This window comes from Cinclus cinclus, chromosome 6 (genome assembly GCF_963662255.1).
Source record: "Cinclus cinclus chromosome 6, bCinCin1.1, whole genome shotgun sequence".
Lineage (NCBI taxonomy): Eukaryota > Metazoa > Chordata > Aves > Passeriformes > Cinclidae > Cinclus > Cinclus cinclus.
Genome location: NC_085051.1, coordinates 6,871,423 through 6,884,280, shown reverse-complemented (window position 1 = coordinate 6,884,280; position 12,858 = coordinate 6,871,423). Strand labels below are relative to the sequence as shown.

Below are 12,858 nucleotides of genomic sequence, written 5' to 3'. Positions count from 1 at the left end.
CCCAGAGGTTTTTCCAACCTCATTGCTTCTGTGACTTTGCGGTTCTGTCTGCCGCTAAACTTTATTTAAAAGCTAACATTCCAAAGAGCGCGCTGTTCCCTTTAACCCTCCCAGCGCAGCCGAGCCGTTCGCCAAACACAAAAAGCCTAGCGCCTGCTAAGGGCGGACACCAGGATTCCTGCTCGGCGCTGAAACATAAAACACCCTCCTGTGCCGGGGAACGGCCGAGGGACGGCCCTGGGGTCCCGCTGTCCCCCCCGTCCTTCAGCGTCTCTGTCCGTCCCGCTGCCCTTCCCTCCCTCAGTGCCTCTGTCCCTCCCTCCGTCCCTCCCTCAAGATGGCGCCGGCCCGTCCCCTCAGCCCGGCAGCAGCCGCGGCCGGAGGCTGCACCAGGGGGCGCGCGCGGCCCCGCTCTGTCCGTGCCGCCGGAAGCGGCGCGCGCGGGGCGGCGGCGGGACATGGATCCTGAGGGGGAGATGCCGGAGCTGTCCGACGGCGAGGGCGCCTGGGACGACGACGACGAGGAGGAGGAGGAAGGTGCTGCCGCGGCCCAGCAGACCCGCTGCCTCTTCTGTGACAGGTACCTTGTGCTGCGGGGCCCCGGGAGGAGAGCGCTGCGCTGCGCTGCGAGCGCCCGGGCTCGGCCCGCGGGAGGGAGATGGTGAATTCTTACTTTGTAGCCTCGCTCTGTAGCTTGTTGATCGCATACGCGGCCTCTGTGGAGCCGAAGGTGTGTTAGGTTCGGATTGAATGAGGGAGTAACGTGGCATAACGTGGTAATCCCCTTCCCTCGTGATGAAGCAGCGTGGAGGTTTGTTTTTTTGTTTTTTTTTTATCTTTTCACCATCGCAGTATCGAGATGAGAATTTTCATTTCGATGCAGCAGATCAAGCTGCCCCACCCATCTTGCGTTGGTGTGGTTTTTAGATCTCAGGTTTAACGCAGGCTTTGCTCTCAGGGAGTTTGGAAGTTAACGGGATCTGTGGTTTTGCCTGACAAAATTTTTGTGTTCATTGGCTTTTGTTTCGAAATGTTTGACAAACAAGGCTAAAGCTTCTTTGTGAGGCATGTAAACCAGTGCCCGGTCATACTTTCTCAAAGGCAGGAAATGCATTCTGAATTGCCCAGTAAATCAGAACAGCATATAGCAGTCATAAGTTAGAACTTAATGTGTCAATATTGCATTTATAACATAATAGCTTGTCATTTACAGGTTGTTTAGTTCTGCTGAAGCTGTGTTCTCACACTGCAAATCAGAGCATCAGTTTGATGTTAGTGATGTGATCCAGAAACACGGTAAGTTTTTTTCATGACTTGTCATTTCCTTTTGTGTATGAGTATCTCACTTAAAATAAATTGCAAATATTAATTTGTTTCTAACTGATCTCCTGGTTCACAGCTGAAGCTGCCAAGATCGAATAAGATGAGCTATTGTAGAAAAATGCTTATACATTTTCTTTATGCTGGCTGCTTCGTGCGTGATTTTTCTACTGGTAAAGCTCTCAACCAGTGACAAAAGTGAGATTGATCTCTTCTGGCTTGTGCTGATTCTTCACTGCCTACTTGAGCCAGGCACTACATGATCAATCTGATCTGGTCTGCTGGGAGCTCTTCCCTGACCAGTGATGCTCTTGTTGGACCCAGTATTTAGCAGAGCCCCATTGCTTATGTCCTTCAGGTGATCACAGGAAGGCTACCCTTCCATGTCTGTTAAATTCTTTTTAGTCAAGTGTGAGATTGGCTGTCACTTGAAGCTATCATTATATATTGTAAGATCTTGTCTGGTCTGTTCTCTGTCTAAAATCCAAGAAAAAGTATTTTGGGTTTATCTTTGCTGTTCCTGGGGAGAGAACACAGTTCTCTCACTACTACTACTTTTGCCAAGGTGGCAATTTTAAATCTATATTGGTAGGTGTTCTTGATCAGTAGCATCAGTTTGCATTTTTTTAAACAGAAAGCTAAGGATATGAGCAGGGGAGTACAACAGCCTAAAATGTCAGCAAGGCAGCTGGTAGGAGATAAGAGTGGTTGTCCTGATGTACTTGCTTGCCAAATGAATGAAATCCCTGTTCGTTGTTCCCATTTGCATGTGTTCTGTTCTTAATTTTTGGCAAATGTATTTTGGCAAATGTATTTTGCCCTGAGGGTGAGGATTTCCTGGGTTAGTCCTAAGGAGAAGAAAATCATAGATGGCAAACTAAAGATAGGAAGACTGCTCCAGATATTGATGTACACCCAAGGGGAAGTTTGAAACAATTACCAATTCAACAGGTAATTAGTGTTCATGTAACTGTAAAACATGGTCTTTTCTGTAATACAAATGCTCTCCCCCTTTTTTTTTTTCCTCTCAGGACTCGATTTTTATGGATACATTAAACTAATAAACTTTGTCAGATTAAAGGTAGGTGTACCACATACTACTTCTGTGTCCTGACTCTGGAGTATATTGTTGTGCTTTCAGTTTGCCCATTTCTAATAATTGTGTGAGATTTTGTATTGTCATTTTAGAAAAAGAAATCATGGGAATTACAGTAGCTGTTGATTGGTTTATCTAGATATGAGGTTGTTTTAAATTTAAATATATTTAATAAATGTGATGGTTTTCAAAAGGGGTTGTTGAGATTTACACAAAGCCTTCAAGCTATGTAGTATCATCTTATTTTATTAGGGTTTTTTTGGGCCTTTGACTTTTCTGTCTTGCTTCAGAAATAGGTTCACTTCTCAAGAACTGAAGTTTCTCAGTCCTTGCATGTGTGTTCGTGTAAGACACATGGTGTAAACACCTTTCTGAGGGTGTGAGTTGGCCAAACCCCTGCTTAGTAAGGACAATACCTGATCCCTTAAGTTACAGAACTTAAAACTCTCCTAACATGATACCTGAGTCAGGAGAGCTAACGAGAACCTCCAGTTTTAAGATAGGCCTTCATATATTTTGTGTGTCTTGTGACTTTGTTCCTTCATTATTTCCTAAAAGTTTAGGTTAAAACTCAATACCATCTTAGCTTATTACGTATTTTTTACTTCAGTCTTCAAGTCTTAAATCCTCAAGTAATTATTTAATGCATAACTATATAGAGTAAACACAGAAAGGCAAAAACCCAAGTACAAAACTGACTTCTCTTTTCCTGACCAAGTATCAACTGGATGCAAACAGGAGACAATACAGTGTTTCTGACTTCTGTTCATGTAAGACCACCTGACAGGATTAATATCCTGGATTTATTGATTAGCCAAACACCTGAGTGAACTTGTTCCTGAGAGCAGTGCAATCTGCAAGTATCCTTCAATATCTATCAATGTGCTGTGCATTTACTGCTTGCACTGAATTCCTTGTTCCTGGAGCTGCCTTGGGCTTTCCCAGCCTTTGCTACAAAGCTCCTTCAATAATACCCTGCATATTTTACTGTCTGAAAGAACACGTCTTTGCCTTGTTTTTTTGAATGGAATTGAAGGGCTGGTGTTTTCAAAGAAACTTAGCATGTTCTTTTCCTATGTAGAAACCAACTGGAGCATATTTGAGTTCTCTTAGCAGCCCACTGCCTTGGGAAGGAGAGGAATATTTGAAACCAGAACTGGAAGATGATCTCCTGCTTCAGTTTGGTAAGTAACTGCTTCAGTGTGACTCCTGTTTTGTGGGGTAAATGTATTGTCAGAGTTCATGCCATGTGAAGCATTGTCACTGTTACTCAATTGATCTATGTATCTGAGAAAGTCCACATACTAATTATATCTAATTTAATCATATATAAACCAATGCTTCTTCTAGAAATAGTCAAACACTGGTACTTAAGGAAGCCTGAATTCTGGATTTATTTGCCTTTAATTTAGAGCTTGCTTCTAGCATAAGTGCTTTTTCTGCCTGGTCTTGTGTTCTGTAGTTAGCCCTGTCAAATTCAGTGCCTTTTGTAAAACAACCAGCTTGTACAAGGCATCTAAAGACAGAAGTGGTATGAAATAGTTATGATCTGCTGTGAAGCCATACATGACTGGTAGGTATTCTTTTCCCTCCCTGTTTCATCAGACATAGAAGATCTTTGTGAACCTGTAAAAGTTTTGCCTTCTAATGGTTTAAGTGATACCATGGTGCTCCTTGAAGAATTGAAACATGCGGAACACAGAGCCAGAGCCGCAGAAGCAGCCTTGGCTAGAGCACAAGATGATCTTCAGAAAATGAAGTAAGTGTCTGAAGTTCTGGGGTGGTTTTTATTTGATGTGTTTTAGGTTAGATGTTCATGTTCAAAGACCAGCAGAAATTGAAAGAAGTAGTAGAATGTAGTTGTGGAATAAACCTTGGGTAGGACTGTTGGTTTGACTTGTCTGTTGTAGATGGCTAATAAATGTCTTGCAGGTGGTTTGTAGAAACTACACAAAAACCTGCACAGATTGAAAGAACAGAGTATGCTTAGGAAAGCTAAGCAAGCACATCGTTCAGAAACAGGTATTTTCCTTCAGACTACTTTGTTTTTGAGGCACCTTTCTGTTAGTCCTTTAAATAAGAATTTAAACACTGAGGATGCACACACTGGAGAAGAGAGAGAGACCAACAATTTAAATACAGGACTCCAGATATGTTCAGAGTTGGCTTCAAACAGTAGTTGCTAGTAGAGTTCAATTACAGTTTGGGGAAATTCTCAGTGAGATTAATAAATCAACTTTTTTCAGCTACTTCTGTTTTTGGTATCAGATGAGGGTAGTAAGAATATTCAGTGCATCACAGTCAGAATGTCCCTGTAGTTGCTTCTAAATCTTGAAGTCTGCAAAATATGGATTGGTGATGCTCATGGATAACGTGGAAATACAAACTTCATTTAAATCCTATACAAACATCATTTCAAGATCACACTGGGCACTGAGGAACTGAAATAATATTTAAGAGATTTGGAAAAGTAGTTCATGGTTTTTTGTGTGAGAAGTTAATCAGCAAAAACCCTTGTGTTGTAAAATATATTTGAGGGTTTGTTGTACATTTTGACAATACATATTTGGTGCTACAGGTAACTTAAGTTCACCAACATATATTCATGTATTCAGATCCTCTCAGCTGTGAACAATGATTTATGTCCAAAATGATCAGTTTTGTTCTTCAGGTGAGTTTGAATTTTGTAAATTGTACTTCATAGCACACAATGCTTTTCTGGCAACTCTGTGTACATTATGCATTAATTGATCATAAACAGTAAGAATGAAAGAAATTTGTCATTGTGCTTCAAAAACTTGGGGGTATTTTCTGTGTGTCTTTTTGCCTTCTTCATGTTCCATTCATTTTCATTTAAAACAAAAAGAAGCCTTCTCAGGTCATGAGTAGAAATTTCTTTTGAGCTCTAAACTTCAGTGAGGCTTATGGGTTTTTTAAGTTAGTATATCAAGTTATCTGCTCTTGTAAGAGGGAGCCTTTAATTTTTCTTTCTCAATGTAGCCTCTTTAATTCAGCAGGGATGGGCTGGCAGCAAAAGTAGCCAGATGTAGATCTGATGAGGCAGCATGGTTCTAAATTAAGGACAGATGAGCCAGCTGCATTGTAGTAGTCTAAATGCTGTAATTCAGTGGTTTGTACTGGAGGTTATTCCACAGAATATCATCTGCTCCCTTTCAGGTAAACCTCTGTGAAATACAGACAGTGACACTTCTGTAAATCAGATCACCTGTAGCGTTAGCTGTAACTTAGAGATTTAAGAGCACAGCTTGTCTATGCTGAGTTTTTTTAATCTGTCACCTCTTTAGAGGTGATGGCTTTTGGTTTTACTTATTTTTTTTCTTGATTAAAAGGGCAGCAGGGCACCTCTGTCGTTGCGGTTTCTTTGGTGCTTGTGTTGCATGCATACATTAGAGGAACTATTGGCTTAAATAATTTTTCATTTAATCATTTAAATCTCACACATTAATTGTATGTCATAGAATCAGTTTTCTGAAAGTTTAAAATTGTATCATGTAGCTGTTTATATAAAAGTAAAGAAAGTGGAGATTACTATGGTAAAGAGCAATATTAAAAATAAGATCCAGACTGTTTCTGTGTAAGCAAATACAGGAAGTTTCTGAAACTGACAAAATTTCAATACAAAATCCTTTCCCGTATTCTCTTCCCCATCCAAACTAGCTGAGCAGGGAAATATTTGAGATGTCAGGAGTGAAATAATATTTCTTGTTTTGTTGTTTTATAAAGAGGGTATTGGTAATGGGATTGTTACCTATTAGTTTCTGTATGTGAAGTTCCCATTTAAGAAAGCTGGTAAAGGGGGATGTCAGCAACTCAGGAGTGGTCTATGCAGCTTTTGTTGCTGTTGGACTGTAGGCCTTGGAGGAATAATGTCTGGCTGAAGTGTGTTTGCTTTTTTGTTTCGTTGTGGATGTACTATGATCTGCTTGTTAGTGGATAATACTGTTTTCACTATAAACCCCTTGATTTGTGTATTTTGTCATCAAACCTGGTTTGGGGAATGAGAACGGGGAATCACAGGATGCTTTGGGCTGGAAGGGACCTTAAGGCTCATCCAGTTCCAGACCCCCTGCCATGGACAGGAACACCTCCCACTATCCCAGTTGCTCAGGGCCCCATCCAGTCTAGCCTTGGACATTTCCAGAGGTGAGGCATCCACAGCTTCTCTGGGTAACCTCTGCCAGGGCCTCACTGCCCTCACAGTAAAAGACTTCTTCCTAATATCCAGTCTAAACCTACTGTCTTTGAGTTTAAAAGCCATTTGTCCTTGTCCAAAGTCCCTCTCCATATTTCTTGTTGCCCTTTTAGGTACTGAGGGGCACAATGGGGTCACTGTGGAGACTTCTCCAGGCTGAGCAATTCCAGCTCTCTTAGCCTTTCTTTACGTGTTGTAGGATGCGAGACCAGGGAGAAGGGAAAATAAGCAGCGTGAAATTAAAGCAATAAATTGAATTTTAAGCTCTGTTTTCTTTTGACCCAAATGCCTGAATTTTAAAATGCTTTTTTCTCCCTTCCAGTAGTCAATATTGTGTGGGCTGCAGTTCTTCTGCTCTTTGTATTGAGCATGTATCTGCATTACACAGCCTGAAACACCTTTGACACCGCAGGGCTGGCTTTTACACCAGCAAGTGCAAAATAGGTAATTCTGCCTTAAAAACAGAAGCCACCCACTAATATTTCAGGGCTGATAGTTGCTTGCTGTAAGCAGAAAGCAGGGCTTGCCAGAGGGTGCTTGAGGGAGTGCAGTGGTGCAGCAGCCCCGAGGAGCCTGCAGAGGGAGGATGTGCACACCCAAAGCTGCTCCCATTGTTGCCCAGCCCCTGGGCAGCCTGGGTTCCTTCCTTCCCCCAAGCCCTTTCTCCCCCCTGCCCAGCCTCCTCCTCACGGTGCCGTAAACACGTCTCAAGGGTATATTTCAAATTGATTACAGACAATTTGCTCAGGATTTTGTGATGAACACAGATGTCAGGAGCAGCTCATCATCCAGCGCCGTTGCAGACCTTCAGGAGGACGAGGATGGTGTTTACTTCAGCTCCTATGGGCATTATGGGATACACGAAGAGATGCTAAAGGTTAGAAAGTCATCACTACTGCATCTTAGTAGGACTAAAGAGGAGAGATGGAACAAAGTGGGCTGTGTGCCTGTAAATATACTGCAGAGCAGCTGCATTTTTAACCCTTTCTGTCCAGGAGAGGCTTTTGGTGATAGTTGGGCTGAGAGGTCATTTTTCAGTTTGATTTCCTTTGTATAAATTCTGTTTACAGGAAGCATTAGGAACATAAAATCACTTACAGTTATGTTTGATATTACAATACTTGTACCAGAGCCCTACCTTGCCAAAAGCAGCTTTTCCCTGCTTGTTTAAAACATGGAGGATAAAACACAGTGCAGACAGTGAACATTTTTCTTTAGTTTTCCATTTTCCGATAATTGAAATTTTTTCAGCAAGACCATTTCTCACATATTGTGGTTTTCTCTTGCACTGGGTAAACAGAAATTGTTACTTCTGCACTGTTCAGTGTATTGATAATATGCCATTGAACAGCTGGAGCAGTAGACTCCTTTCATATGCTAAAGATAAAAAAGATGTCTAAAACTTCTCAAAGGCAAACCTATATATGCCCTTTTAAAATAAAAAACAAGCACAAAGCCCAACAGCTTAAAATTAACTTGTAAATTAAAATGTTGTAGTGCTTTCTTTCAGAGAAAATATCAAAGTTTTGAGAATTATAAGCAGTTTTATCATTTTAAGGCATAAATAAGTAAAATTCCTGCCTAAAGTCAAGGCAGAATACCGAGTTGTGAAGTGACTTTGTGCCTGCAGCTGGCATATAAAGCTTTCAGCCTTGTAAATTATTTAGTGGCCCCAATGCAGAAATACACATGAATCTGTGTTAAGAGGAGTATGATTGTGAGCTTATTATTAAGGGGAGGAGAATTTACAGAAGCACAGAGATGGCTGTAGAAGTAGATGAGTGTTTTCTGAAATGTGTAGTCTGTAGAAATACAACTGAAATGTAACTTGAAGGTAAATTTAAATGATAGGTGTTTGGTTTGGCAGCTGTATGAAGTTGTCATTTCAGATAATGTAGGCTATAGGATGAGAAGCCTTTCTGTTGGCAATAAAGTTTACAATAAATCTACATCTCTGCAAAAGGAGACTGGTGCAAAATTTTATTTTACTGATTTAAGGGTATGTTTGTCAGAATGCTTTTAAGAAGACTTTTGACTTTCCAAAACATAGGAAAGCAATTATTTTTATTGTGTACACATTTAAATTTTTTCTTCTGCTAGGCATTCACTTTGATTTTTTTTTTCCTGTTTACCTTATTTACATAAATACAGTAGCTTACTACGTGAACGTTTTTAAGAAAGCAGTCTTACTGTCTGAATTGTAAGCCATTTTCTGAAACTGTTCAGTCTTGAAACCTTTTTTTTCCTTATACCTGGTAGTGGTAAGACAATTTCAGTTTGGGTTTTTTTTCTGCGAATACTTCAGAGGTGGAGCAAGAATATTGTTACTTCACGCTTGCCAAGTGACTGGTGTTTCCCTTGCTCTGCCTTTTTTCTTGAGAATTTCTTGGCTGTTATCTTAATAATTATTTTACCATTTAACTTAAACCAAGAAAGCATTGCATGGCAATGTGGAGTGGGAGAAGGGGATTGGTGAACAGACCCAATGTGCTTGGCCATGGCTGCAACTGCAGTGAGCTGGGGCAGTGCTGAAGCAATGCGAGGGGCACGATGCAAGGCTGACAGCTTTCCAGCTGGCTGCTTTCTCAATTGATTATTTATTTTTATACTTTTTTTGGTCCTTCCATAAAATCCTATTATATACTGCAGTAGAGGTGAAGTAATAAGAACAGTTGCTCTGAATATAATATCATAGCAAACCATATTGGTTTTAAAGGGTCATGGTTTCTGTTATTGATGTTAATTATGCAGAACCTTAAAGCAGAATTTTCTAAAATAAACCCAGCTGCTTCTTTGGGTTGTGTGTGTGGTAGTACTTTTACACCAAAAGCTGTATTTTAGGATTTTCAAGCTTCAAAATAATTTTTTTGTCTCCAAATTTTTTATGATAAAAATGTTCTCAGTCACTGTTTTTGATCTTCTTTTATTAAAATAGACTTTGTTCTTTCTCACTGTACAAAATTTCTGTTTCTCTGTTGTTTCTAGAAATTCTTAACTTGCTGTAGTAGAAAAATCGGCTAGATTTAATAAAAGTACTGGGATTTTATACTTCAGCATTATTTGCAGTAGACAAAAAAAAAGCTGATTTTTTTTTTGTCTTTTTTTTTTTTTTTGTCTGTAACACTTGAACTGCAACAGCAACTCCAAAAGCTATACTTGGCTGTCAATTTGTGTACCTGCTGATGCATGTTAAGAGAATCAATGTTTTAATAGATTACCTTGCTGGTAAACTGAGCTATGCGGTGGGCTTTTATATACTTAGATACTCTGTATGTTTTGTTCTAGGCTTGAAAATATTCCAGCTTCTCTGGCCCTGTAGTATTTCAGTCAAACTTATTTACTGTGTTGTACTGTCATCAAATGGGCTGTAAAGCTTCAACTACTTGCTTGTCATCAGGATTTTAAATTTGTAGCTTGTTCAGGAATAAAACCAACTTGATTTGATGAATAACTCTTTTTTTTTTTTACAGAAATCTCCATGTCACAGGGGTGGCAAAGAACAAAACTAACAAAAACATTTTGTGAGCTCGTGATTCAAATTTCCACCATTGTGTAGGAGGTTTCTATTTAAGTTGGTGTAATGTTGTCACTCTTACTGCTGTTCCTGGTTAGTGATGAACAGGTATTAAGAACTTTGGAACATTCAAAAGAAAAGACAAAAATCAGGAAACCACAGAATGGTTTCTTATTTTTCCTGCAGCTGAGGCAACTGGCTTCGTTTGCCGCAGTAAATTCTGCAATATTATCATACAGAAGTGTCATGATTGCAGGGCCCATATAAGTACAGTATGTGCAAAGCATCCTCGGGTCAAGTTGAAAATCAAGCTGTTCAATATTTTTGAATTCTGTGCCATACCTAAGTAGAAAAAGTGAGCCCTTTTTGTTCTTTTGCTACTAGGATAAAATCCGTACGGAGAGCTATCGTGACTTCATCTATCAAAACCCACATATCTTCAAGGACAAGGTGGGTAAAACTGCTCAGAGGATAGAGTAATTTCTGTGGTTTATTTTGTCTCAAATGGTAGAAAACCTATAGGTTAGCTACTCAGTAGCTCTGGGAATGGAGAATCACAGTGCCAGGATTTGATTTAATGTGCTCTGGCTTTATTAGGTGCTGGAGAGCTGTTGAGCTGCTGGAGGGTGCAGCATGCTGATAAGAGCAGTGGTGATCTCTATTGTCATTGTGCTGTGTGCCATGGCAGGGGGCTCATTAATTATCTTGGCGGGGTGAAGTTGAGCCTCTCTTGTCGAGGATATTAGGTGGAATCTCTCTGAGGGCTCTTTACCGGGATTAAATGAATTTCTATGTATGCCTGATACAGTAAAATAGTCCTGGAAGCCCTGTGTAATTAGAGCTGGGAAAGAATTCATGTGGAACTGATTTTTTTGAATTAGTGCTGTTTAGTATCTCCAGACTGGGTGGTTGTTATTAAAGGGCTTGGAATTGTGAGCTAGTACTTCATTTGCAGTGATGAGGGATTTTACTGATAGGATCTTACAGTGGTTATGACCCCGGTATAGTAATAGTCTTCTTCTTGTCTCTTGTATTTCTGCTGGCTGTTTCTGATGAGTTTGTTGTGTTTTGAGCTTATAGAACCATAGGATAGTTTGGGTTGGAAGGTGCCTGTGGGATCAGCCAGTTCCAGTCCTTATGCCATGGGCAGGGACACTTTCCACTAGACCAGTTTGCTCAGAGCCCCATCCAGCCTGGCCTTTATTTTTTTTTTCAGGGATGGGGCATTCACACCTTCTCTAGGCAACCTGTGCTAGGGCCTCACCACCCTCATGGGGAAGAATTTTTTTCCTTGTATCCTATCTAAGCCTACTTTCTTTCATTTATATCCATTCCCCGTTGTTCTGTCACTCCAGGCCCTTGTAAAGAGTCTCTCTTCTTCTTTCTTTTAGGCTCTTTTCAGGTGCTAGAAGGCCACAATTAGGTCACCCCAAAACCTTCTCTTTTCCAGGCTGAACAGTCCCAATCCTCTAAGCCTTTCTTTGTAGAAGAGGTGAGAGAGATACAGTTCTGTCCTGGCAGAAAGTATTACAGTGTTTGGTAATGCCTGTTCTTTGTATGTCTTACCTCAGTTTTCAATTGGCTTTTGCAGCAGAAAAAAAAAACAGGAAATACTTTTCTTCCCTTTTTTGCCTCAGTTCACGTTCACAAGCCTGTGTCTGCTAAATATTTCTAAACTCTTTGATTATAGTGAGAGAACAAGCAAAAGTGTTGTAGAATTATGCTGCCAGCTACTTAAATGATGCAGGTGACTTCATAGGTGGGCAGCTCATCTAACAAAGCAGGAAGATGAATAAAGGAAAGAAAACTTTCCTGAGAGAAATTCAGTTTTACAGATGCCCCTAAAATTGATAACTGCAGGTTTTCACAGGATAAGACTGATCTGAAGTTGCACAAAACGTGAGGCCTTGTGGAACAGTAATATTTTATAATTGACAGTGTTTCTCCTGTGCTGTGTGGACAACCTGGGAACACTGAAAACAAACCACGGATTAACTGTTATAGAGTCAATGTTGTTTCAGCCCCAGGAGTGGATGCACATGCTCAGGAAACAGCTTAGGCAGTGTGTGTGCTTACTCTGTTGTAAAAGCATTCAGCTTCTCAGAAGAAATGCTCAAGTCTCACAACATCTACAAACTGATTTCTGAACATGGCTTTTACAGCAGTTCTTTCTTCAAGGTTAGCTCAAATTCACGATCTATCCAAACCCATCATGGTGTGTGTGATAAGGTTGAGGTTGAACTGAAAGACAGAATCTCAATTGCTTTGAGTTCCCAATATCCCCTATCCATGCCCTGCTTAACTTGTGTGTCTTGGCCAAATGATGTAGCTTTTTCTTGGTACACTGTTAGGGAGAATAAATGGAGTTTTCTGCAGAAGTCTGGCTTTGAAAAGACATCTGTTACAAACTTCTGCTGAAGGAGCTGTGTAGGATTGCTTACCTTTATGTATCATAATGCTGTCAGAACTATATTAATGAGTGAAAATTCCAAAGGCTGTTTTCTCTGAAATTTTAATTACAATTAAAAAATAAAGAAAAGAGAAGAAGTCTGATACTGTGTTTCCTAGAACTCCTTTAAGGTATTCCTCCCTGGAAAATACGTACTGATGCATTTTGGTGTTTTCTGAGTGGACAGTTGTGAGGTAGTTTGGGAGGAGTTTGTTCAAAGAGCTGAATTTTTATACTCACTTTTGATGCAAGTTGTCATCCTAACC

The 12,858-nt window shown here is 40.3% G+C and overlaps 1 protein-coding gene across 1 annotated transcript in view; it reads left to right on the top strand.

Moving 5' to 3' along the window:
- Positions 1-458: 458 nt before the first annotated feature.
- PRMT3 (protein arginine methyltransferase 3) overlaps positions 459-12,858 on the top strand; it is a 55,658-nt gene continuing 43,258 nt past the window's right edge. The window contains exons 1-7 of the mRNA XM_062494529.1: positions 459-580; positions 1,214-1,296; positions 2,352-2,401; positions 3,498-3,600; positions 4,022-4,175; positions 7,365-7,506; positions 10,528-10,593. Of these exons, the coding sequence (XP_062350513.1) occupies positions 459-580; positions 1,214-1,296; positions 2,352-2,401; positions 3,498-3,600; positions 4,022-4,175; positions 7,365-7,506; positions 10,528-10,593 (720 nt within the window). The remainder of the gene's footprint in view (positions 581-1,213; positions 1,297-2,351; positions 2,402-3,497; positions 3,601-4,021; positions 4,176-7,364; positions 7,507-10,527; positions 10,594-12,858) is intronic.